General features: G+C 45.6%; 2 protein-coding genes across 2 annotated transcripts in view; one reads left to right on the forward strand and one right to left on the reverse strand.

Moving 5' to 3' along the window:
• Positions 1-794: 794 nt before the first annotated feature.
• mrpl27 (mitochondrial ribosomal protein L27) lies at positions 795-24,753 on the reverse strand. Its single transcript, XM_070858152.1, has 4 exons — positions 24,434-24,753; positions 19,679-19,804; positions 13,798-13,865; positions 795-2,674 (listed from the first exon to the last, which is right to left on the reverse strand). The coding sequence occupies exons 1-4, from the start codon at positions 24,483-24,485 to the stop codon at positions 2,468-2,470; spliced, it is 453 nt and encodes a 150-aa protein (XP_070714253.1). The 5' UTR covers positions 24,486-24,753; the 3' UTR covers positions 795-2,467.
• A 387-nt stretch (positions 24,754-25,140) lies between these two features.
• eme1 (essential meiotic structure-specific endonuclease 1) overlaps positions 25,141-25,977 on the forward strand; it is a 40,213-nt gene continuing 39,376 nt past the window's right edge. The window contains exon 1 of the mRNA XM_070856822.1: positions 25,141-25,238. The gene's annotated coding sequence lies outside the window, so the exon portion shown is untranslated. The remainder of the gene's footprint in view (positions 25,239-25,977) is intronic.

Genomic DNA, 25,977 nt, shown 5'->3' on the forward strand with positions numbered 1-25,977 from the left:
AACCTGGATATCCATCTCCCTACCGGGCCCCCCTTCTTTGTCTGGTGCATGTAAATAATGGGGACCCATCCCATTTCCCCACCGCCAGCTCCAGTTACTGTTCCACGGGACCTTTGTGGAAAGTGGCGCTAAGTCTGGGATAGTGATGGTAAAGGGTTTCAAGTCTTCTGATAGTAGCAGAGGCCACAACAACCCCCTTCGCAGCCCAAACACCTTTGTACATCTTATAGTACTTCCATTGGCTGTAAAGTGCTTTGGGACGTCCTGAGGTTGTGAAAGGCGCTATATAAATGCAAGTTCTTTCTTTCCTTCAGTCTCAGCCGAGGGTTAAAGAAATTGCAGCGTAGATTCTTCAGCAGAGCTCTTCTGTCCCATTAACTCTCATGACTTTATTTCGGGAACTGCAGCGATGGCTCCTCCCCAGCACCCCAAATCTTCACAGGGCAGGAGTAGTAGGGATTTCCCACCGGGAGTGCGACCCGCATCACTGGGAAACGGGTCGGGATCAAGGCGGAGTCGCAGGGGGCAGTCGGAGGTCATGTCCCAACTACTACTCTGCCCCAGAGTGGGGAATCCAAGCCCTGGTGGCGGAGAGACACTGGCGTGGGTGTTTTGACATGTAAATCATGCTTTGCCCGGTGAAAGATGGAGTATATTGCACATTAGCAGCAGCTCCTGCTAATTCGATGGCAAGTTGTGGTTTAAATTAGCGTCAGATGTGAAAAAGCAACTAGACCATCAATGGCAAGAAGGCTGTTCAACAGCATCTACTTCAGTGTTAGAAATGATTAGTACCTCAATCACCCGGCAACAGATAAGCAGCAGTCCTGCTTATAACCGGAGTTCATCAGCACCGTAACATCCATCAGAGTCTCAGTCAAAAGCTACCACGTACAAGGATCTCAGACTCTCTTTTGTTTTGGGACTATTTATATATTGTGCAAGTTAAGTATTGTACGACTAACATTTTTCTGTGTAATCTTACTTGTAAGCAGCTGTTAGTTTTAGCCTGAACATAATGGTTTGTCTGCAATGGTCTTTGATGCCTTTTGGAGAAGACAGGAGATTATGGTTGGTATTTGATGCGATGGGTCGTGGTTAAGGGGTCGTTGGCCCCCGGCACAATCTCACTCACGGTATTCATCAGGGCGCAGGCTTTACATTGGAGTCTGACTGCTTCTGGAAACGGTTAAAACTGCGGAGAAAGAGAGGCTGAACTGGATCATGGATACCTGAGACTGAACAGCTCGCCAGAGCTCTGGGCTCACACATGAGGGTGGAGTAAGGTACCAGAGAGTTGCTGGCATCTCTGCAACCCAACACAACCCAACCCCAGCACCAGTCAGCGCTTTCAGGATAGGAGACAATTGGGGTAAAAGAACCTAAAGAAAATTCAGAAAATTATATTTTACTTGCTAAAAAAATACTTGCATTTATAAAAATGTGACACCCATACTTTGGAGAGCACTGAGAGGAGCTCTGCCCCAGTTTATACAAGAAGCACGGGTAGAAGGTGCCAAGTTCAACTGCCAGTCATTTCTGAGTTAGCTGATTTGTCAGGATTGGGCCATCCAAGAACAAATATTCTGCTGACTAAATAAAGGAAATATTTGCAGGGCTATGGGGAAAGAGCAGGGCAGTGGGAATAATTGCATCGCTCTTTCAAAGAGGCAGAATTGGCCGAATGGCCTCCTTTTGTGCTGTAAGATTCTACAATACCCCTCAGGGCAGGTTCACAAATGAAGAGTGGCTCCCTGGGAGCTCCACCAGAGGATAGCAGGTACCTGTGGACCTGTACCCCAGCCAATGTCCAGGCTTTACTAGAGGTGGGGAAACTGGCAGACCAATGGGCGTGTTCTTCCCCAGACAGGCTGATGACAACTCTGGCTTGATGTCCAGATGTTGTGTGCTGGTATCTTCCTAACTGTCCCACCTGTGACAGAAACTGTGGCTCTCGTATTGGACTGTTCAGCCACCCAAGAACTCATGCTAAAAGTGGAAGCAAGTCTTCCTCGATCCCGAGGGACTGCCTATGATGAAAAGATGAGGCTGGTATCTTCTCCAATGGCATTTCAGATCAGGGGTACAAAAAACACAAACCAATTCAATCCTAGTCATAATTAGAATACGTCACATGAAAGTGGTTCAGTACACCAACCGTTCGCTCCTAGAACTGAAGCTAAACTACAATGCACACTGAACTTCTCTGTACCACCTGGCGACCAATACCGTCTATATAAAGAAAACTGGTGCTACTGACAAAGGTATTACAGTATCAATTTATCACAGACCATCACCAGAAAGAACCTGTTGTAATTCAGGTGATCCCTTGGGTCAATCTCATGGAATTCCTGGGATTCACATGGGGGCTATGTCAGGAGCTCAAAGGTCAGACCTCGGTTATTTAGTGACCATAAATTTTCCCCCGTCCACCAGTCTGTTGTGCAGATAAACCCAGGCCACAAGATCAAAGCATATCCACCAGCTTAAAACAGCCTTCCTGCTTGACGGGGACCACATTGATAAACGTCTTGTAAAGGACAGCCCCCTTTGGAAGGCGAGAGATCATTTTCATGGTCTCCAAGCTGCGGGGTGGAGGGATGTAGACCTCCTTCGTATAGTGGACGTTGCCATCTTCAAGGGCGACGAGTGTCTTGTTCCGACCCATTGCTACCTGTGATAAAAAGAATTCACGTAAGTGTCCATGTATAAAGGCACTGCTAGTGTAATAATGAAACATACACAGCAGCAAGGTCGTGTGTTCAATTAACTGGGCTCAGTGGATCGTGTCAAATCGGGCGGGGTGCGATAAATGACCAATGCACCCCCGAGATGAAAGGGAAACCCTTCACTATCCAGATCACTGATCACTATCCAGCTCCCGGTTAAGCAACGCCTCAGTTTCAAAATTCTCACCCTTGTTTACAAATCCCTCCATAGACTCGTCCCTCCCTATCTCTAATCTCCTTCAACCTCACAAACCTCCTCCCCCTCCCCCCCACACACACCCTCCCCCCACACACACCTCCCCCCCACACACACCCTCCCCCCCACACACACCCTCCCCCCCCACACACACCCTCCCCCCCCCACACACACCCTCCCCCCCCACACACACCCTCCCCCCCCACACACACCCTCCCCCCCCACACACACCCTCCCCCCCCACACACACCCTCCCCCCCCACACACACCCTCCCCCCCACACACACCCTCCCCCCCACACACACCCTCCCCCCCACACACACCCTCCCCCCACACACACACCCTCCCCCCCACACACACACCCTCCCCCCCACACACACACCCTCCCCCCCACACACACACCCTCCCCCCCACACACACACCCTCCCCCCCACACACACACCCTCCCCCCCACACACACACCCTCCCCCCCACACACACCCTCCCCCCCACACACACCCTCCCCCCCACACACACCCTCCCCCCCACACACACCCTCCCCCCCACACACACCCTCCCCCCCACACACACCCTCCCCCCCACACACACCCTCCCCCATCCCCATCCACCCCTCACCCACAACCCCTCCCCCCCTCCCCTCACCACACCCCACCTGGGCAGGACTGGAAACAATGTCCAAGGGGGAGTGTTTGCTGGTGCTGTTGGGGAGGGGTTAAACTAATATGGCAGGGGGATGGGAACCTATGCAGGGAGACAGAGGGAAGTAGAATGGGGGCAGAAGCAAAAGATAGAAAGAAGAAAAGTAAAAGTAGAGGGCAGAGAAACCCAAGGCAAAAATCAAAAAGGGCCACATTACAGCAAAATTTTAAAGGGGCAAAGTGTGTGAAAAAAACAAGCCTGAAAGCTCTGTGCCTCAATGCGAGGAGTATTCGGAATAAAGTGGACGAGTTAACTATGCAGGCAGCTATTAACGAATATGATATAATTGGCATCACGGAGACATGGCTCCAGGGTGACCAAGGCTGGGAACTCAACATCCAGGGGTATTCAACATTCAGGAAGGATAGACAGAAAGGAAAAGGAGGTGGGGTAGCGTTGCTGGGTAAAGAGGAAATTAACGCAATTGTAAGGGAGGACATTAGCGTGGATGATGTGGAATCTGTATGGGTGGAGCTGTGGAATACCAAAGGGCAGAAAACGCTAGTGGGAGTTGTGTATAGTAGTAGTGAGATTGGGGACATCATCAAACAAGAAATTAGGGATGCGTACAATAAAGGTACAGCAGTTATCATGGGCGACTTTAATCTACATATAGATTGGGCTAACCAAACTGGTAGCAATACGGTGGAGGAGGATTTCCTGGGGTGTATTAGGGATGGTTTTCTAGACCAATATGTCGAGGAACCAACTAGAGGGCTGGCCATCCTAGACTGGGTGATGTGTAATGAGAAAGGATTAATTAGCAATCTTGTTGTGCAAGGCCCCTTGGGGAAGAGTGACCATAATATGGTAGAATTCTTTATTAAGACGGAGAGTGGCACAGTTAATTCAGAGACTAGGGCCCTGAAAGGAAAGGTAACTTCGATGGTATGAGACGTGAATTGGCTAGAAAAGACTGGCGAATGATACTTAAAGGATTGACGGCGGGTAGGCAATGGCAAACATTTAAATATCACATGGATGAACTTCAACAATTGTACATCCCTGTCTGGAGTAAAAATAAAACAGGGAAGGTGGCTCAACTGTGGCTAACAAGAGAAATTAAGGATAGTGTTAAATCCAAGGAAGAGGCATATAAAGAGGCATAGAAAAAGCAGCAAACCTGAGAACTGGGAGAAATTTAGAATTCAGCAGAGGAGGACAAAGGGTTTAATTAGGAGGGGGAAAATAGAGTATGAGAGGAAGCTTGCCGGGAACATAAAAACTGCAAAAGCTTCTATAGATATGTGAAGAGAAACGTAGGTCCCTTGCAGTCGGATTCAGGTGAATTTATAATGGGAAACAAAGAAATGGCAGAACAATTGAACAAATACTTTGGTTCTGTCTTCATGAAGGAAGACACAAATAACCTTCCGGAAATACTAGTGGACCGAGGGTCTAGTGAGAAGGAGGAACTGAAGGAAATCCTTATTAGTCAGGAAATTGTGTTAGGGAAATTGATGGGATTGAAGCCCGATAAATCCCCAGGGCCTGATAGTCTGCATCCCAGAGTACTTAAGGAATTGGCCCTAGAAATAGTGGATGCATTGGTGATCATTTTCCAACAGTCTATCGACTCTGGATCAGTTCCTATGGACTGGAGGGTAAGCTAATGTAACATCACTTTTTAAAAAAGGAGAGAGAAAATGGGTAATTATAGGCCGGTTAGCCTGACATCAGTAGTGGGGAAAATGTTGGAATCAATTATTAAAGATAAAATAGCAGCGCATTTGCAAAGCAGTGACAGGATCGGTCCAAGTCAGCATGGATTTATGAAAGGGAAATCATGCTTGACAAATCTTCTAGAATTTTGTGAGGATGTAACTAGTAGAGTGGGCAAGGGAGAACCAGTGGATGTGGTGGATTTCGACTTTCAAAAGGCTTTTGACAAGGTCCCACACAAGAAATTGGTGTGCAAAATTAAAGCACATGGTATTGGGGGTAATGTATTTACGTGGATAGAGAACTGGTTGGCAGACAGGAAGCAGCGAGTCGGGATAAACTAATCCTTTTCAGAATGGCAGGCAGTGACTGGGATCCCAGCTATTTACAATATACATCAATGATTTAGATGAAGGAATTGAGTGTAATATCTCCAAGTTTGCAGATGACACTAAGCTGGATGGCAGTGTGAGCTGTGAGGAGGATGCTGAGAGGCTGCAGGGTGAATTGGACAAGTTAGGTGAGTGGGCAAATGCATGGCAGATGCAGTATAATATGGATAAATGTGAGGTTATCCACTTTGGTGGCAAAAACATGAAGGCAGAATATTATCTGAATGGCGGCAGATTAGGAAAAGGGGAGGTGCAACAAGACCTGGGTGTCATGGTACATCACAGTCATTGAAAGTTGGCATGCAGGTACAGCAGGCAGTGAAGAAGACAAATGGCATGTTGGCCTTCATAGCGAGGGGATTGGAGTATAGAAGCAGGGACAGAGCCTTGGTGAGGCCTCACCTGGAATATTGTGTTAAGTTTTGGTCTCCTAATCTGAGGAAGGACGTTCTTACAATTGGGGGAGTGCCACGAAGGTTCACCAGACTGATTCCCGGGATGGCAGGACTGACATATGAGGAGAGACTGGATCGACTGGGTCTTTATTCACTGGAGTTTAGAAGGATGAGAGGGGATCTCATAGAAACATAAAATTCTGACGGGACTGGACAGGTTAGATGGAGGAAGAATGTTCCCGATGTTGGGGAAGTCCAGAACCAGGGGTCACAGTCTAAGGATAAGGGGTAAGCCATTTAGGACTGAGATGAGGAGAAACTTCTTCACTCAGAGAGTTGTTCACCTGTGGAATTCTCTACCGCAGAGAGTTGTTGATGCCAGTTCGTTGAATATATTCAAGAGGGAGTTAGATATGGCCCTTACGGCTAAAGGGATCAAGGGGTATGGAGAGACAAAGGGTATGGAGAGAAAGCAGAAAAGGGGTACTGAGGTGAATGATCAGCCATGATCTTATTGAATGGTGGTACAGGCTCGAAGGGACGAATGGCCTACTCCTGCACCTATTTTCTATGTTTCTATAGCCAATCAGTTACTTTTGAGGTGCAGTCACGGTTATAATGCAGACAAACACAGTCAACCAACCTGCTCACAGCAAGTGCCGATTGATAAAACTGTAATAAGATAAACGACCAGTTAATCTGGTTTTTTAAGTGATGTAGGTTTTGGGATAAATATTGTGGAGGACACTGGGAGAACTTCCCTGCGCTCCTTCCAAGTATGCCTCGGTTTAATGTCTTATACAGGAGACGGTACCTCTGACAGTGCAGTACTCCCTCAGTAGAGCACTGTACCACAGCGGCAGAAGCAGACTTAGCCCACAAGCAGTGGCACAACTGGTTACCAAAGCAGCTTGTAAAAACTGAAATTAATTTTTAAATTCTTTAACTTTCTGGATAGTAACAGAAGTGGGAACCCTGGTTGATTTCTTCCAACCCCTTAACCCGGTTCAAGAATCGGCTGTTTAAAAAAGAGCGGGAGCAGAGAGGCTCCGCTTCAAAAACAAAAATTAAAGTGACTTCACAGGAGAGCAGGTAGGTGATTGGTTGGTGAGTATTACAGCTTTGCTTTGCTTTCTACGTTAGGGAAGGAGTTTAACTTAAGAGCTGAGAAACCGTAACTTGCTGGTACTTATTAAATTAATAACTTTGAACATAAAATAACTAAACAAAACTAAAATAGTGATTGAAACAAAGATTGAGCTAATTAATTAATAAATAAAACAAGGTTAGAGGTGGCAGGGCAGGTGGTGTATGGTAACTGCAGCATGTGGGAGTTGGCGGAGTGCATCGCGATCCCAAGCAACCACATCTGCGGTAAGTGTCTGCCGCTCGAGGAACTTCAGCTCAGAATTGTTGAGCTAGAGTACGAGCTGCAGATATTGTGATGCATCAGGGAGGGCATAACCTGGACACTTTGCTCCAAGAGGCAGTCACACCCTCAAGGTTCAATAGTACTGATTAGTTAATGGTCAGGGACAGGAGGGTGTGACTGCGGGTCAGGAAGGTATGGGGACCCAGGATGCAGTGATGGAGGAGCCTCAGCCCTTGACCCTGTCCAACAGGTACGAGGCACTTGCTCCCTGTATGGCTGAGGAAAAGGACTGTAGGGAGGACGGGCAAACGGGCAAACTGACCATGGCACCATGGTACAGGGGCCATCCAAGTGGGGGGGGGGGGGGGGGGGGGAGAGAAGGAAGGAATGCAGTAGTGGTAGGGGACAGTATAGTCAGGAGGACAGATACTGTTCTCTGCAGCTGCGACAGGGAGTTCCAGAGGTTGTGCTGCCTGCCCGGTGCCAGGGTTAAGGATATCTCCTTGCGGCTGGAGAAGAACTTGGGGGAGGATCCAGTTGTCGTGGTCCACGTTTGAACCAATGACATAGGTAGAACTAGGAATGAGGTTCTGCTGAGGGAATTTGAGGAGCTAGGGTCTAAATTAATAAGCAGAACCTCAAGGGGAGTAATAATCTCTGGATCACTACCTGAGCCACGCGCAAACTGGCATAGCGTCAAGCAGATCAGAGAGTTAAATGCGTGGCTCAAAGAGTGGTGTGGAAGGAAGGGGTTTCAAGGGCTCTGGCACCACTACTGGGGAAAGAGGGAGCTGTTCCGTCGCGATGGGCTCCACTTAAATCGGGCTGGGACCAGCGTCCTGGAGAATCGAATAACGAGGGCTGTAGTTAGGGCTTGAAACTAAAAAATTAGGGGGGGCGGGGGTGGGACAATTTAGATATCTGAAGAGAAAGGTCAATGCAATGGAGCAGTGTAGCGATTTGGGTAAAAACAAGCAGAGTATGACAGGAAGGGACAGAGAGTTTAACAGTAGCAGTGCAGCAGAGAATAAGGTCAAAGCAGGGAATAAGCGTAAAAAAGTTAAATTAAAGGCCCTTTATCTGAATGCACGGAGCATTCGTAACAAGATAGATAACTAGAGATAAATAGGTTTAATCTAATAGCCATTACAGAGACATGGTTGCAAGGTTGGGAACTAAATGTTCCAGGGTACTTGACGTTTCGAAAAGACAGGCAGAAGGGGGTAGGAGGTAGTCCTGATAATAAAAGGACGACATAAGGACAGTAGAGAGAAAGGTTCTCGGCTCGGAGGATCAGGAAGTAGAATCGGTATGGGTGGAGATAAGGAATAAGAGGAAAAAAACACTGGTGGGAGTAGTATATAGTACCCCAAACAGTAGCTATACCATTGGATAGAATATTGGCCCAGAAATCCCAGCCTCCCTGGGTCCGTACGGAGTGTCTATGGACCCGGGAAGGCACCACAAAAGCCGGTTTTCAGCGCACAATGCACATGCGCTGAAAACCGGCTTTTCAGATTTGTCAAGCTGGAGTTTGGCAGATCCAATGCATATTGGGAGCAAGGACATTTACAAGGGCAAGATTGCAGGATTTACCCACATCTTGCCCAGCAAATGTTGTCAAAATTCTTGAGCCTGATAAAAGCAGTCGTATAGCCTACTTTTACAGGTATAAGAGTTTTAAAACATACAAAAATATAATAAAATAAAATTTAAAAACCCATTATTTTTTTTAAAACCCTGTCCACTACATTTATTTTCAGCCATAATTTAAAAAACTTTAAAAACTTGGAACTTTTTTTCTCTAAGATATTTATTAACTTTAATTTTAATTATGTGAGGTGTGTTTTTTATTTGTGTGTTTTTTTCTCATTAATAGTGATGAGAACTGGTAGATACGGAGTTCCTATTGCTATTAATGGGAAAGCTGTGGAATACTGTCCCTGATTGGTTGAGCAGTCTGCATGGGAACCTGAAGGATGGGAGCTTGCTCCGCAGCGCAGGAAGAGAAGGCCTCCCCATCGGAATCCCACACTCCTCCCGGACCACCAGGTAAATTCGTAGAAATTCTCCGGTCGGAGGCAATTGCCCGCGGGAAGCCTCCGACCGCAATTTCAGCCCTAATGTAATTTATAGAAATAGAGGAAAAAGTACCAGAGAAACTAATGGGACGAAAGCAGACAAATCCCCTGGAGCTGATGGCCGACATCCTAGGGTTCTAAAAGAGGTGGCTGCAGAGATAGCATTGGTTTTGATCTTTCAAAATTCCCTCGATTTTAGAACAGTCCTAGCAGATTGGAAGGCAGCAAATGTAACCCTGCTATTGAAGAAAGGAGGGAGAGAGAAAACAGGGAACTACAGACCAGTAGCCTGACATCAGTCGTCAGGAAAATACTGGAATCCATTGTTAAGAAAATGGTATCAGAACACTTAGAAAATCATAACATGGTTAGGCACAGTCAACATGGTTTTATGAAAGGGAAATAGTGTTTAACATAAGAAATAGGAGCAGGAGTAGGCCATACGGCCCCTTGAGCCTGCTCCGCCATTTAATATGATCATGGCTGATCCGATCATGGACTCAGCTCCATTTCCCTGCCCACTCTCCATAATTCCTTATCGTTTAAGAAACTGTCTATTTCTGTCTTAAATTTAGTCAATGTTCCAGCTTCCACAGCTCTCTGAGGCAGCGAATTCCACAGATCCACAACTCAGAGGAAATTTCTCCTCATCTCAGTTTTAAATGGGCGGCCCCTTATTTTAAGATTATGCCCTCTAGTTCTTGTCTCCTGTATCAACAGAAACATCCTCTCTGCGTCCACCATGGCAAGCACCCTCATAATCTTATACGTTTCGATAAGATCACCTCTCATTCTTCTGAACTCCAATGAGTAGAGGCCCAACCTACTCAACCTTTCCTCATAAGTCAACCCCCTCATCTCTGGAATCAACCTAGTGAACCTTCTCTGAACTGCCTCCAAAGCAAGTATATTCTTTCGTAAACATGGAAACCAAAACTGCACACAGTATTCCAGGTGTGGCCTCACCAATACCTTATATAGCTGTAGCAAGACTTCCCTGCTTTTATACTCCATCCCCTTTGCAATAAAGGTCAAGATTCCATTGACCTTCCTGCTTACTTGCTGTACCTGCATACTAACCTTTTGTGTTTCATGCACAAGTACCCCCAGGTCCCGCTGTACAGCAGCACTTTGCAATCTTTCTCCATTTAAATAATAACTTGCTTTTTGATTTTTTCCTGCCAAAGTGCATAACCTCACACTTTCCAACATTATACTCCATCTGCCAAATTTTTCCTCACTCACTTAGCCTGTCTATGTCCTTTTGCAGATTGTGTGTGTCCTCCTCACACATTGCTTTTCCTCCCATCTTTGTATCGTCGGCAAACTTGGCTACGTTACACTCGGTCCCGTCCTCCAAGTTGTTAATATAGATTGTAAATAGTTGGGGTTCCAGCACTGATCCCTGCGGCACCCCACTAGTTACTGATTGCCAACCCGAGAATGAACCATTTATCCCGACTCTCTGTTTGCTGTTCGTTAGCCAATCCTCTATCTATGCTAATATATTACCCCCAACCCCGTGATCTTTTATCTTGTGAAGTAACCTTTTATGTGGCACCTTGTCAAATGCCTTCTGGAAGTCCAAATACACCACATCCACTGGTTCCTCTTTATCCACCCTGTTCGTTAAATCCTCAAAGAATTCTAGCAAATTTGTCAAACATGACTTCCCCTTCATAAATCCATGCTGACTCTGCCTGACCAAATTTTGCTTTTCCTAATGTCCTGCTACTGCTTCTTTAATAATGGACTCCAATATCTTCCCAACTACAGATGTTAGGCTAACTGGTCTATAGTTTCCTGCTTTTTGTCTGCCTCCTTTTTTTTAAAATAGGGGCGTTACATTTGCAGTTTTCCAGTCTGCTGGGATCTTCCCAGAATCCAGGGAATCTTGGTAAATTACAACCAATGCATCCACAATCCCTGCCGCTACTTCTCTTAGGACCTTAGAACGCAAGCCATCAGGTCCAGGGGATTTGTCTGCCTTTAGTCACATTATCTTACTGAGTACCACCTCCTGTAAAAATTGATACTAAATATTTGTTCAGAGATTGTGTTAAGTTCCTCTCTCCCCCTATAGCCCCTTGACTATCCACTGTTGGAATATTATTAGTGTCCTCTACTGTAAAGACTGATATAAAATATTTGTTCAGAGATTCTACCATCTCCATGTTCCCCATTACTAATTCCCCGATCTCGTCCTCCAAGGGACCAACATTTACTCCAGCCACTCTTTTCCTTTTTATATACCTATAGAAACAATTTTTTTTTTTTGAGGATGTAACTAGCAGGGTAATTAAAGGGGAACCAGTGGATATAGTTAATTTGGATTTCCAAAAGGCATTCATAAGGTGCCACATAAAAGGTCATTACATAAGATAAGGGCTCATGGGATTGGAGGTAATGTATTAGCATAGATAGAGGATTGGTTAACGGACAGAAAACAGAGTAGGGATAAACGGGTCTTTTTCAGGTTGGCAAACTGTAACTAGTGGGGTGCCGCAATGATCAATGCTGGGGCCTCAGCTATTTACAATCTATATTAATGACCTAGATGAAGGGACCGAGTGTAATGTATCCAAGTTTGCTGACAATACAAAGCTTGGTGGGACAGTAAGCTGTGAGGAGAACACAAAGCATCTGCAAAGGGATGTAGATAGACTGTGAGTGGGCAGTAAGGAGGCAGATGGAGTATAATGTGGGGAAATGTGAGGTTATTCACTCTATTAGGAAGAATAGAAAAACAGAATATTTTTGAAGATGGTTGAAAACTTTTAAATGTTGGTGTTTGGAGAGATTTGGGTGTCCTTGTGCAAGAAACACAGAAAGCTAGCATGCAGGTACAGCAAGCAATAAGGAAGGCAAATGGGATGTTGTCCTTTATTGCAAGGGGGTTGGTGTACAAGAGTAAGGAAGTCTTGTTACAATTGTACAGGGCCTTGGTGAGACCGCACCTGGAGTACTGTGCACAGTTTGGGTCTTCTTATCACTTGCCTTGGAGATGGTACAACGGAGGTTCACTAGATTGATTCCTGGGATGAGAGATTGTGTAGAATGGGTCGATACTATCTGGAGTTTAGAAGAATGACAGGTGATCTCATTGAAACATACAAGATTCTGAAGGAGATTGACAGGGTAGATGCTGAGAGGATGTTTCCCCCCAGGCTGGAGTGTCTAGAACCAAGGGGCACAGTCTCAGTATAAGGGGTCGGCCATGTAAGACTGAGATGAGGGGGAATTTCTTCACTCAGAGGGTTGTGAATCTTTGGAATTCTCTGCCCCAGAGGGCTGTGGATGCTGAGTCTCTGAATATATTCAAGGCTGAGATCAATAGATTTTTGGAGTCTCGGGGAATCAAGGGATATGGAGATCGGGCGGGAAAGTGGAGTTGAGGTCCATGATCAGCCATGATCTTATTGAATGGCAGAGCAGGCTCGAGGGACCGAATGGCCTACTTCTGCTCCCATTTCTTATGTTCTTAACACAATGTGGCCCATACCATCTTTGACTGGTCTGTGGGAATCACATGGCCCCATAGTGACGAGGACTTTCTGAATTCCTTTTTACAGGTTGCTCCTCTATCTTGACCTCACTGACCTGAAAGTTCAGGCTAACGGTCTCTCTCACCCTGCCAGCTGCCAGTCGCTCACTGTACCAGCAGTCTTCCTGCTCTGCCACGCCCAATATCTCTACAACACAGCACTTGCACCCAGTTGCCTGACACAGGATGCGAAGAGGTGGGAACTCCACCTGCCTGTGCTACCCACCTCGCACCCAGTTTGTTCTCCAGCCTGTGCTGTCATCTGATCTCCATGACCCAGAAGCATCGCAAGGCAACAGGTTCCTGCCCTCGACACGAGGGCGATGCTGAGCATGTCGACACCAATAATATCCCACATTCCCCTCTCCTCACACCAAATCCTCTAGCCCTGCTCCCAGTTTAAGCAAATTCCCAAGTAATTCACTTCACTCCTGCACCAATCCCTCATACTTGAATTAAAGGTGTGACTAAATCAACAATCTAATATCCCTTGCAGCAATCCAGTTGTTAGGAACCCCAGTCAACCCCACTCCCGCCCCCATTAGGAATGACTGCCTTCAGCAGTGGGAGGAGCAGAGAAAAGGTGCGAATAGTGGTAACAAAAACAATCTGCTACCTGGAAGGATCCTAAACAAAATGAGACAGGACAGCTGAACGCCCTTAACAAAAAATGGATCTGAACCATCTCCATTACTTTGCCTCAAAGGCTGGTGCAGTTACAACTTACATTGGCTCCTGGGTGCCAGCGAATCAGGCGCTGAGTTGCCAGAATGTTTCCCGTATGAACAAAATCCCCTGCAGGAACAAAGGCAAACAGTTAGTCATTTCCCCAGCTTCGGTGCTCCTGTAACGGAAAGAAACAGTGAGGGGGCATAGTGATGAAGCATGCCCTCTCCCTTCCACACACTGTCCCCCCCCCCCCGCCCCATCAAATCGGAAGCGGTTTTATTTTTTTTAATCTGCAAAAATTATTTTCTTCTATCCCCACATCTAAAGCCATGAACCATCTGCAACGGAGACCCCAGCTTACTCTCATCAATACAATTCTGAAACCAGCCACTAAGAGGCACTCAAGAGCAGCCTCATGAATCACATAGAAACATAGAAAATAGGTGCAGGAGTAGGCCAGTCGGCCCTTTGAGCCTGCACCAACATTCAATAAGATCATGGCTGATCACTCACCTCAGTACCCCTTTCCCAATTTCTCTCCATACCCCTTGATCCCTTTAGCCATAAGAGCCATATCTAACTCCCTCTTGAATATATCCAATGAACTGGCATCAACAACTCTCTGCGGTAGGGAATTCCACAGGTTAACAACTCTGAGTGAAGAAGTTTCTCCTCATCTCAGTCCTAAATGGCTTACCCCTTATCCTTAGACTGTGACCCCTGGTTCTGGACTTCCCCAACATCGGGAACATTCTTCCTGCATCTAACCTGTCCAGTCCCATCAGAATTTTATGTTTCTATGAGATTCCCTCTCATCCTTCTAAACTCCAGTGAATACAGGCCCAGTCGATCCAGTCACTCCTCATATGTCAGTCCTGCCATCCCAGGAATCAGTCTGGTGAACCTTCACTGCACTCCCTCAATAGCAAGAACGTTCTTCCTCAGATTAGGAGACCAAAACTGAACACAATATTCCAGGTGAGGCCTCACCAAGGCCCTGTACAACTGCAGTAAGACCTCCCTGCTCCTATATTCAAATCACCTAGCTATGAAGGCCAACATACCATTTGCCTTCTTTACCACCTGCTGTACCTGCATGCCAACTTTCAATGACTGATGTACCATGACACCCAAGTCTCGTTGCACCTCCTCTTTTCCTAATCTGCCGCCATTCAGATAATATTCTGCCTTTGTGTTTTTGCCACCGAAGTGGATAACCTCACATTTATCCACATTATACTGCATCTGCCACGCGTTTGCCCACTCACCTAACCTGTCCAAGTCACCCTGCAGCCTTTTAGCGTCCTCCTCACAGCTTACACCGCCACCCAGCTTAGTGTCATCTGCAAACTTGGAGATATTACACTCAATTCCCTCATCCAAATCATTAATGTATATTGTAAAGAGCTGGGGTCCCAGCACTGAGCCCTGCGGCACCCAACTAGTCACTGCCTGCCATTCTGAAAAGGACACGTTTATCCCGACTCTCTGCTTCCTGTCTGCCAACAAGTTCCCTATCCACATCAGTACACTATCCCAAATACCATGTGCTTTAATTTTGCACACCAATCTCTTGTGTGGGATGTTGTCAAAAGCCTTTTGAAAGTCCAAATACACCACATCCACTGGTTCTCCCTTGTCCACTCTACCAGTTACATCCTCCAAAAATTCTAGAAGATTTGTCAAGCAGGATTTCTCTTTCATAAATCCACGCTGACTTGGACTGATCCAGTCACTGCTTTCCAAATATGTTGCTATTTCATCTTTAATAATTGATTCCAACATTTTCCCCACTACCGATGTCAGGCTAACCGGTCTATAATTACCCATTTTCTCTCTCCCTCCTTTCTTAAAAAGTGGTGTTACATTAGTTATCCTCCAGTCCATAGGAACTGATCCAGAGTTGATAGACTGTTGGAAAATGATCACCAATGCATCCACTATGTCTGGGGCTACTTCCTTAAGTACTCTGGGATGCAGATCATCAGGCCCCGGGGATTTATCAGCCTTCAGTCCCGCCAATTTCTCTAACACAATTTCCCGCCTAATAAGGATTTCCTTCAGTTCCTCCTTCTCACTAGACTCTCGGTCCTCTAGTATTTCCGGAAGGTTATTTGTGTCTTCCTTCGTGAAGACATAACCAAAGTATTTGTTTAACTGGTCCGCCATTTCTTTGTTCCCCATTATAAATTCACCTGAATCTGACTGCAAGGGACCTACGTTTGTTTTCACTAATCTTTTTCTCTTCACATATCTATAGAAGCTTTTGCAGTTTTTATGTTCCCAGCAAGCTTCCTCTCATACTCTATTTTCCCCCTCCTAATTAAACCCTTTGTCCTCCTCTGCTGTATTATTAAATTCTCCCAGTCCTCAGGTTTGCAGTTTTTTCTAGCCAATTTATATGCCTCTTCCTTGGATTTAACACTATCCTTAATTTCCCTTGTTAGCCACGGTTGAGCCACCTTCCCCGTTTTATTTTTACTGCAGACAGGGATGTACAATTGTTGAAGTTCATCCATGCGATCGTTAAATGTTTGCCATTGCCTATCCACCGTCAACCCTTTAAGTATCACTCGCCAGTCTATTCTAGCCAATTCACATCTCATACCATTGAAGTTACCTTTCCTTAAGTTCAGGACCCCAGTCTCTGAATTAACTGTGTCGCTCTCCATTTTAATAAAGAATTCTACCATATTATGGTCACTCTTCACCAAGTGGCCTCGCACAACAAGATTCCTAATTAGTCCCTTCTCATTACACATCACCTAGTCTAGGATGGCCAGCTCTCCAGTTGGTTCCTCGACATATTGGTCTCGAAAACCACCCCTAATACACTCCAGGAAATCCTCCACCACCGCACTGCTACCATTTTGGTTAGCCCAATATGTAGATTAAAGTTGCCCATGATAACTGCTGTACCTTTATTGCACGCATCCCTAATTTCTTGTTTGATGCTGTCCCCAACCTCACTACTACTGTTTAGTGGTCTGTACACAACTCCCACTAGCGTTTTCTGCCCTTTGGTATTCCGTAGCTCTACCCATACCGATTCCACATCATCCAAGCTAATGTCCTTCCTTACTATTGCATTAATTTCCTCTTTAACCAGCAATGCCACCCCAGCTCCTTTTCCTTTGTCTATCCTTCCTAAGTGTTGAATAACCCTTGATGTTGCGTTCCCAGCCGTGGTCACCCTGGATCCATGTCTCCGTGATGCCAATTACATCATACCTGTTAACTGCTATCTGTGCAGTTAATTCGTCCACCTTATTCCGAATACTCCTCGCATTGAGGCACAGAGCCTTCAGGCTTGTCTTTCTAACACTCTATGCCCCTTTAGAATTTTGCTGTAACGTGGCCCTTTTTGCATTTTGCCTTAGGTTTCTCTGCCCTCCACTTTTACTTTTCTTCTTTCTATCTTTTGCTGCTGCCCTCATTCTACTTCCCTCTGTCTCCCTGCATAGGTTCCCATCCCCCTGCCATATTGGTTTAACCTCTCCCCAACAGCACTCGCAAACACTCCCCCTAGGACATTAGAGGGGAGGGCAAGACCGGAACCAATCAGCTTTTCTCCCACACCCCTTTGCTGGGAAAATGGTGATGTGGCAGACTTGCCCAGAGCTCACATCGTACCTTTCCAATGAGTTCAGTGTAACGGGAGTTTATGGGTATTTTAATAAATGTCACCAACACTTCAGGGAAATGAGACTTATACCTTTTGGAGGAGTGTAAATATGTCCAGGACACTAATCCATGGCAACCTTTAAAAGATGCTTTGGAACACATCAACCAATTCAAATACAAGATACTACAAGCTAGTGCTTTTATATTCACTGCTAGTTAACTGCCAGTTTCCCGATCATTGACAGGGATAGAAGCAGCACAGGAACTCTCACTGGGAAGCGGTGAATCTTGTAAGCATGACTTTGTCTGGGACGTTTTCAGCTACCAGTGAGCCACCAGGGCCTCAATTCGCAGCTTAAGTGTAATGTAACGTTCGCAGAGACCTGTGGTCAGATTGCCTAACTTCTTCTCCCTCCGTGCCCAACTCCCCCTCCCCGCCCTGCTCCGCCCCGGGAATCTGGTTTGGGCCCCAAGAATTGCAGGAAAAACATCAAAAATGTATGACTTCTGCCCGTGACTCAGTGGACAAAACCAGCATGTGACTAAGGTCCCGGATTAGTCCCGAGTGAACTGATTGTACTTGGGGTGTTCTAATTGCTCTCAGTAGCTAGAGTAGGTAGGGGTATAAAATAACCAGCAAGTATTCCCTGCTCCAGATCACTGGCTCTTACCCCTGTATGTGGGACACAGCTGTGACATCCTCCAGTCAAACAGCCCGACATTCACAGTGAAAAAGAAAATCGGCAAAGAAGGTAATGATTTGAAATTAAATCTAGTTGGAAGAATTTTAACAGGCCCTTTTCCCACGTAGTTTATAAGCAGATTTTGAAGCAGAAAATGTCAGCTGTGTAAATATGTCTGAGTGATACTGTCTTCTCTGGCATTTGTTTAGGCAATCATGCTTGAAAGAACTTGCTTATTTAAAATAACTTTACCACATCTCCAGACATTTCAAATCATTTGAGAGCATTTACTGTTACTTGGGTAAACACAGCAACCATAATGTAACATAACTTGACTCTGTTGTATTGCACTGCAGGCAGATTCGGCAACAACAGGTTACTGCTCGCATGTGACATGTGCAGTTCATGCAAAGTCACCAAAGTGCAGTCGGCCAGAGAAAGTATGGTGACATGTTAGCCCAGCTGAGACCAGACCCAACACAGTAGACCAAACTTAACTGCTAGCAGCAGATATTCATATTTACTGCTGCCAGCACCCACCGGGGGCCCCCCCTCCTAAAGGGAGTGCTAGTACCTCCAACAGCATAGGCATCAACATGTATTTATAAAGTACCTTCAATGTAGTGAAATGCCCAAGGTCCTTCACAGGAAACTTAGCAAACAAAATTTCACACCGAGTCACAGATATTAGGACAGAACTTGTAGGAGCGCAAGTATCTTGCAGGGTTGTAGGGCTGGAGGAGATTACAGAGATAGGGAAATATTTATTTCATAGTGTTACCTGACAGCGCTCTTACTATCAACAGTAACAACTTGCACTTGTATAACAACTATAACTGGAGCGCTATCAAACACAATTTGACACCGAGCTCCATAAGTAGAGATTAGGACAGGTGGCCAAAAGCTTGGTCAAAGAGCTGGGTTTTAAGGAGAGTCTTAAAGGATGATAGAGTGGTGAAGAGGTTTAGGGAGGGAATTCCAGAGCTTAGGGCCCAGGTAACTGAAGCTATTGCTGCCAATGGTGCAGCGAAGGAAATCAAAGATGTGTAAGAGGCCAGAAATGGAGGATCGCGGAGATTGTGGTTGTAGACCTGGAGGAGGTTAGAGATAGGGAGTCCTCCTGTGAAGTAAATGGGGTATCAGATATTTGAGCCACTCCACACTCCCAGCCAGAACAGACTTGCTCAGGTGAGCACATCATGCCCTTCTCCAACTGATTGCCGCTAAAGTAAGAAACACCCTTGGCATTGGCAGATGCCGATACCAACCCTGGAACAGAAGTCACAGGATTAGCCTGATTCCGAGACAAAGTCATGCTTGCAATATTGGCTGATCCCCAGTGGAAGTTCCTGTGCTTATTCTGTGGCAATCACTGATACTTTCAATAATCAGCCTTCTGGAGTGTGCAGTTACTGGATTGCTCCCTCCTCCCTTGCCCTTCCCACCAAGTGACATACTCTAGGAGGAAAGCCCACTGCCTTCATATCAGATGCAATAATTAAGCTTAAACTCTCTTTTTAGCTCCCAATGAAACTGGGTCTTAAACCCAGTGACAGTTCCTGGCCCCATTGCTAATTAAGCAGCTTCTTCCAGCTCTCATGAAAAACATTGCCTTTCAAGGCCAGTATATACCATCTCCTTTCTTCCATCCGTAACGTCGACCTGGGCTCTTGCCGCCCAGATTTTTGGAACTGCCTCCTGCTTTTTTGGATGCATATCGCACGGTAGTAACTGCCGAATGTGGAAAAGTCAAAAATCCTAAGGGAATATTAAAAGAAAAAACCATGTTACTATAAGAAAACATTATAACTGAAAATAGCAAACCAAAATTAAATTTCTCTGGTACGCTGTTTATATAGGTCTATTGTTTCTAGTTTATTGACTTGGATTCAGTTGGAAACTGAATGCAATTAGAAGATATCAAACTAGGGGAGGCAGTGGAATTAAAAGTAGCAGCCCAAAAATTGCAGACGGATTTGGATAAGATATGTATGAGGGTAGAACAATGACTGAGAATTTTTTTTTTTTTTTTTTTAAACAGACAAGTGTTGATATGCACATATGAAGGAAACTTGGGTGACAGGCGTACACCGTGAATGACATTGAAATAGCGGAGAATCAAGTTGAAAGAGAATCCTAGCAGACTCTATGGGCCCAAGTTTCCACAAGAAAAAAAACGATCCTCGGTATTCTCCACCAACTTACAGGTCCTCTGGCCGTCGGCGCAGCCAGCACGAGCTGTGGGGGGGGCGGAGCCAGGTCCCGGCGCTGAAAACAGTGCCGGGACCTCTGCACATGCGCGCTACAGTCGGCACACAAGTGCAGTAGCTCCAGGCACCGAATTGTGTGGGAGGGGCCTGAAGCACGCAGCCCCTAGCCCTGGCTGAATGGCCTCACTGGGGCTGCGTGAATGAGGCTCCTCCCATGACTGCCCTCCCTCCCTCCCTCCCTCCCTCGGCACGAACGGCTGCAGAATTCTCCCTGGCTGAAGCACTTTCACACAGGTAGGAAGATGGTTTATTTAATCTTTTCTTGGCTTATAAATGTTTATTCAGGTTGGATTTATTTGTATAATATTTGTAGAAGTATAAATAAGGATTTATTGTCGAATTTAATGAGTTCCCTCCCCCCCCCCCCACCTCGTTCTGGACGCCTAATTTGTAACCTGCGCCCGATTTTTTAATGTGTAGAACAGATTTTTTCAGTTCTACAAAAATCTTCACTGGCTCCATTCTACTTTAGTTTGGAGTACGTTTTCACTGTGGAAACTTTCAAATCAGGCGTCAGTGGCCGGACACGCCCCCTTTTGAAGAAAAAATTCTGTTCTAAACTAGAACTGTTCTACCTGACTAGAACTGCAGAAAAAAAAAAAGTGGAGAATTGCAATTTCTAAAATAGTCCGTTCTCCACCATTGCTCCTAAAAATCAGGCGCAAAGTGTCTAATCAATGCAGAGCAGTAATCAACAAATCAGACAGCAATGTAGAATAAAAGTCAGAGAATGTCGTGATCAAACTGTATAAGGCCCTAGTCTGACCTTGAGCACTGTGTGCATTGCGGGTCACTGAGACACAAGGGAGACATTCAAGTGCTGGACATAATGCAGAAAGAGCCCTGAGGCTGATCCCGAGTGTTAAAAGGCAGAGCTAAAGAGACAGCAAAGAAACTCGGACTTTTCAACCCAAAGAGGCATTCCGAGGGGTGATCTTATAGAAGTCTACAATGTGAAATGGAAAAGGAAAATCCTAAATATTACTTAGTACTATGTCTGGAGGAAGATATCAGGACACAGGTTCAAACTAGTCAAAGGTAAATTTAGGACTGATTATCAGGAAGTTCTTCTTTATACAAAGAGTGGTTAACATTTGAAATGGATTTCAAGATAAAGCATGGTGCAGGCAAACACCCCTGGATTAAGTTAAGAAATAATTGATGCTACAATGGGGAAACTGTAGTCTTATTGGATTGACGAATTACAATGGGCCAAATGGCCTTTATAGTCTAGAAATTCTGAAGATTACAAGAACGATGCTTCTAATTTCCACCATCTTGCATTCAGGTACTCCATCTGATTCTTCCCTGCCTGGATTTCTCTCTATCACTGGCAATTGGCTTTCCACAGGCATCTATTACAAGCCCATATCTACTCCCACCCAACTTTCTTTAAATATTCCTTCCCTTTCTCCATTTGTCCGAACGTTGCATCTACCATGCTGACTACATCTGCTGCACCAGTGTGGGTGCCCTGCTTGTTTCCATTCCCAACTATCTAAATGCAACAAATACCTCCTCCAGCCTTATAACTCTCCGAGATATCTGCGCTCATCCAATTCTGGCCTCTTGCGCATCCCCAATTTTAATCGCTCCGCCATCAGTGACCGTGCCTTCAGCTTCTGAGGCCCCAAGCTCTGGAACTCCCTCCCTAAACCTCTCTCTCCTCCTTTAAGAAGCTTCTTAAAACCCACCTCTTTAACCAAGCTTTTGGTTATCTGCCAGGGTATGTTCTTTTGTTGCTCGGTGTCAAATTTTGTTTGATAACGCCTTGGAACATTTTACTACATTAACAGGCGCACTACAAATGCAAGATGCTACAGGTCTCTCCTTAATTGTATCTGTTTAATCTTCACAAACCCACCTAAGTTTATATGTTTAAAAAAAGAGTTGAGAAGGAATTTCTTCTCCCAGAGGGTTGTGAATCTGTGGAATTCTCTGCCCAAGGAAGCAGTTGAGGCTAGTTCATTGAATGTATACAAGTCACAGATAGTTTTTAAACCAATAAGGGAATTAAGGGTTACGGGGAGCGGGCGGGTAAGTGGAGCTGAGTCCACGGCCAGATCAGCCATGATCTTGTTGAATGGCGGAGCAGGCTCAAGGGGCTAGATGGCCTACTCCTGTTCCTAATTCTTATGTTCTTATGTTTCAGTGCCAAAAAAAAATAATATTTCTGAACTTTTCTTTATAATTCTATCCTCTCATTCCTGGTATCCTTCTGGAGAATCTTCACTGGCCTTCTCTATGGCTCGAATATCCTTCCTAGAATAGGATGCCCAGAACTACATGCAACTGTGCCCTAACAAAAAACTTGCACAAGTTCAGTATCACCTCCTTGCATTTACATATAATGACCCTATGTATCAAATCTAGAATCCAAACAAATAACATTACAAATAAGTGAGAATTGACAGATTTTTTTTTAAACATATAAACTTAGATGGGTTTGTGAAGATTAAACTGCAGCTTGTTCAGACTCTGACTTCTTCCCCATCTCCACCTGCAAAAGGATATAGACAGGCTAAGTGAGTGGGCAAAAAATTGGCAGATAGAGTATAATGTCAGAAAGTGTGAGGTCATGCACTTTGGCAGAAAAAAAATCAAAGAGCAAGTTATTATTTAAATGGAGAAAGATTGCAAAGTGCCGCAGTACAGCGGGGCCTGGGGGTACTTGTGCATGAAACATAAAAGGATAGCATGCAGGTACAGCAAGTGTCAGGAAGGCCAATGGTAACTTGGCCTTTATTGCAAAGGGGATGGAGTATAAAAGCAGGGAAGTCTTACTACAGCTGTACAGAGTATTGGTGAGGCCACACCTGCAATACTGCGTGCAGTTTTGGTCTCCATATTTACAAAAGGATATACTTGCGTTGGAGGCAGTTCAGAGAAGGTTCACTAGGTTGATTCCGAGGATCGGCTAAAGGGATCAGAGGGTATGGAGAGAAAGCAGGAAAGGGGTATTGAGGTGAATGATCAGCCATGATCTTATTGAATGGTGGTGCAGGCTCGAAGGGCCGTATGGCCTACCCCTGCACCTATTTTCTATGTTTCTATGAGGGGATTGACTTATGAGAAAAGTTGAGTAGGTTGGGCCTCTACTCATTGGAATTCAGAAGAATGAGGGGTGATCTTATCGAAACAAATAAGATTATGAGGGGGCTTGATAAGGTGGATGCAGAGAGGATATTTCCACTGATGGGAGAGACTAGAACTAGAGAGTATGATCTTAGAATAAGGGGCCACCCATTTAAAATTGAGACGAGGAGAAATTTCTTCTCTACAGGGTTGTAAATTTATGGAATTCGCTGCCTCAGAGAGCTGTGGAAGCTGGGACATTGAATACATTTAAGACTGAAATATCGTTTAAGAAACTGTCTAAGGGGATAAGGGGTTATGGGGAGCGAGTCCATGATCAGATCAGCCATGATCGCATTAAATGGCGGAGCAGGCTTGAGGGGCCGTATGGCCTAGAAACATAGAAAATAGGTGCAGAAGTGGCCATTCGGTCCTTCGAGTCTGTACCACCATTCAGTGTCATGGCTGATCATTCCCTCAGTACCCCTTTCCTGCTTTCTCTCCATACCCCTTGATCCCCTTAGCTGTAAGGGGCATATCTAACTCCCTCTTGAATACATCCAATGAACTGGCATCAACAACTCTCTGCGGCAGGGAACTCCACAGGTTAACAACTCCGAGTGAACAAGATTCTCCTCATCTCAGTCCTAAATGGCCTATCCCTTATCCTAAGACTATGTCCCCTGGTTCTGGACTTCCCCAACATCAGGAACATTCTTCCTGCATCTAACCTGTCCAGTCCAGTCAGAATTTTATATGTTTCTATGAGATCCCCTCTCATCCTTCTAAACTCCAGGGTATAAAGGCCCAGTTGATCCAGTCTCTCCTCATATGTCAGTCCCGCCATCCCGGGAATCAGTCTGGTGAACCTTCGCTGCACTCCCTCAATAGCAAGAACGTCCTTCCTCAGATTAGGAGACCTAAACTGCACACAATATTCCAGGTGAGGACTCACCAAGGCCCTGTACAACTGACTCCTGCTCCTAATTCTTATGTTCTTATTGCTGTGGATAGAAAGCGGATAGTTCGCTGATAAACTCACCGGTCTGAGCACAGGTCCCGACCATTCGGCTAAAGAACATGAGCGCCGCCATCTTGCTGACTCCCCACCAACCCTCGGAGCCGGCTGTGCGGCGCTTTCCCTTTGGAACTTCCTTGTACCTTTTTCCGAATAATGACTAATTTTTGTCGAAGGTTTTTTTTTCGCTCCTCTCGTTCACTGTAAGCGGAAAAATGTTCAAGCGCAGCACCCAATGTGCTCCGGCTGCGGCTCCGCCACGTCTGGTGCTGCGCATGCGCGAGACGGTCCGTTTGTTAGACTGCGCATGCGTAAATATGCCGCGCATGCGATATTTTGACGGCGCTCCGAATTTGACGAAAGCCCGAAGCAGTGAGCCGCTGTGTTACACGCCAACATTTCTATCAAACAGAACATTCTAGAAAATTCAGCGTAGTTTCGACAGCATCTTAAAAAGACATATTTCCCTAGGAGTTCAGACACTAGTAAAGCCCACGCGCTGCACTTTCCCAACCTTTATTTCAGCTTGTGCATTGATTTCTTAGCGGGTTCCCGCCTAACGCCTGCAGTTCCCTAATAGGTCATTGTCGCTGTCCGTCAAAGGGGTCCCACATTGGATGATAACTCACTGTTTTTTTTAAGCCGAGCTGATTGGATAACGCGCAGATTGCTGGGCCAATGGGTGGCGAGTGGCGGGGCTGAGCGTGAGCCTGGGCAGTTTGAAAGGAGAGAGGCGGACGGCTCACAGCCGGCGTGCTGTCCCTGGGCTTCGGCTTCTAGGCCGTCCATTCCGGAGGGATTAGGCCTAACGCCGCACCCTCAGGATCAGGTAGGGTCAGCACATCTTACTCCAGCCTTGGAATTAATGTCAACATCTTGCTGTCCCGGGAGCTGTCATGACCCAGGACACACATGTTCTAAACACACATCTACACATTTACACACATACTAGCCATGTATACAATATATACACCTATACATTCTATACACGCATACTCGAGAAACATATTAAACACATGCACATACAACAACAACAACTTTTATTTATATAGCGCCTTTAACGTAGTGAAACGTCCAAAGGCGCTTCACAGGAGTATTATGAGATAAAAAAATTGACGCCGAGCTGCACAAGTAGAAATTAGCGCAGGTGATTGGTCACAAAGTTTGTTTTTAAGGAGTGCCTGCAATCTATATAACTTGGGTGAAGGGACTGAGTATAATGTAGCCAAGTTTGTTGATGCAAAGATGGGTGGGAAAGCAGGTTGTGAGGCGGACACAAAGAATCTGCAAAGGGGTATAGACAGGCTAAATGAGTGGGCAAACATTTGGCAGATGGAGTATAATGTGGGAAAGTGTGAGGTTATCCACTTTGGCAGAAAAAATAAAAAAGCAAATTATTATTTAAATGGAGAGTGATTACAAAATGCTGCAGTACAGAGGGACCTGGAGGTCCTTGTGCATGAAACAGGTACAGCAAGTAATCAGGAAGGCAAATGGAATGATGGTCTTTATTGCAAGGGGGATAGAGTATAAAAGCAGAGAAGTCCTGCTACAACTGTACAGGGTAT

Source organism: Pristiophorus japonicus, chromosome 16 (genome assembly GCF_044704955.1).
Source record: "Pristiophorus japonicus isolate sPriJap1 chromosome 16, sPriJap1.hap1, whole genome shotgun sequence".
Classification (NCBI taxonomy): Eukaryota; Metazoa; Chordata; class Chondrichthyes; family Pristiophoridae; genus Pristiophorus; species Pristiophorus japonicus.

Excerpts from the sequence above, each read along its gene's own strand:
- mrpl27 (XM_070858152.1), bottom strand. The coding sequence starts at position 24,485 with ATGGCGGCGCTCATGTTCTTTAGCCGAATGGTCGGGACCTGTGCTCAG. Across the intron at positions 19,805-24,433 it reads CGGGACCTGTGCTCAGACCG|GATTTTTGACTTTTCCACAT; the intron begins GTGAGTTTATCA and ends ATATTCCCTTAG. Across the intron at positions 2,675-13,797 it reads GCTGGCACCCAGGAGCCAAT|GTAGCAATGGGTCGGAACAA; the intron begins GTAAGTTGTAAC and ends TTTTTATCACAG.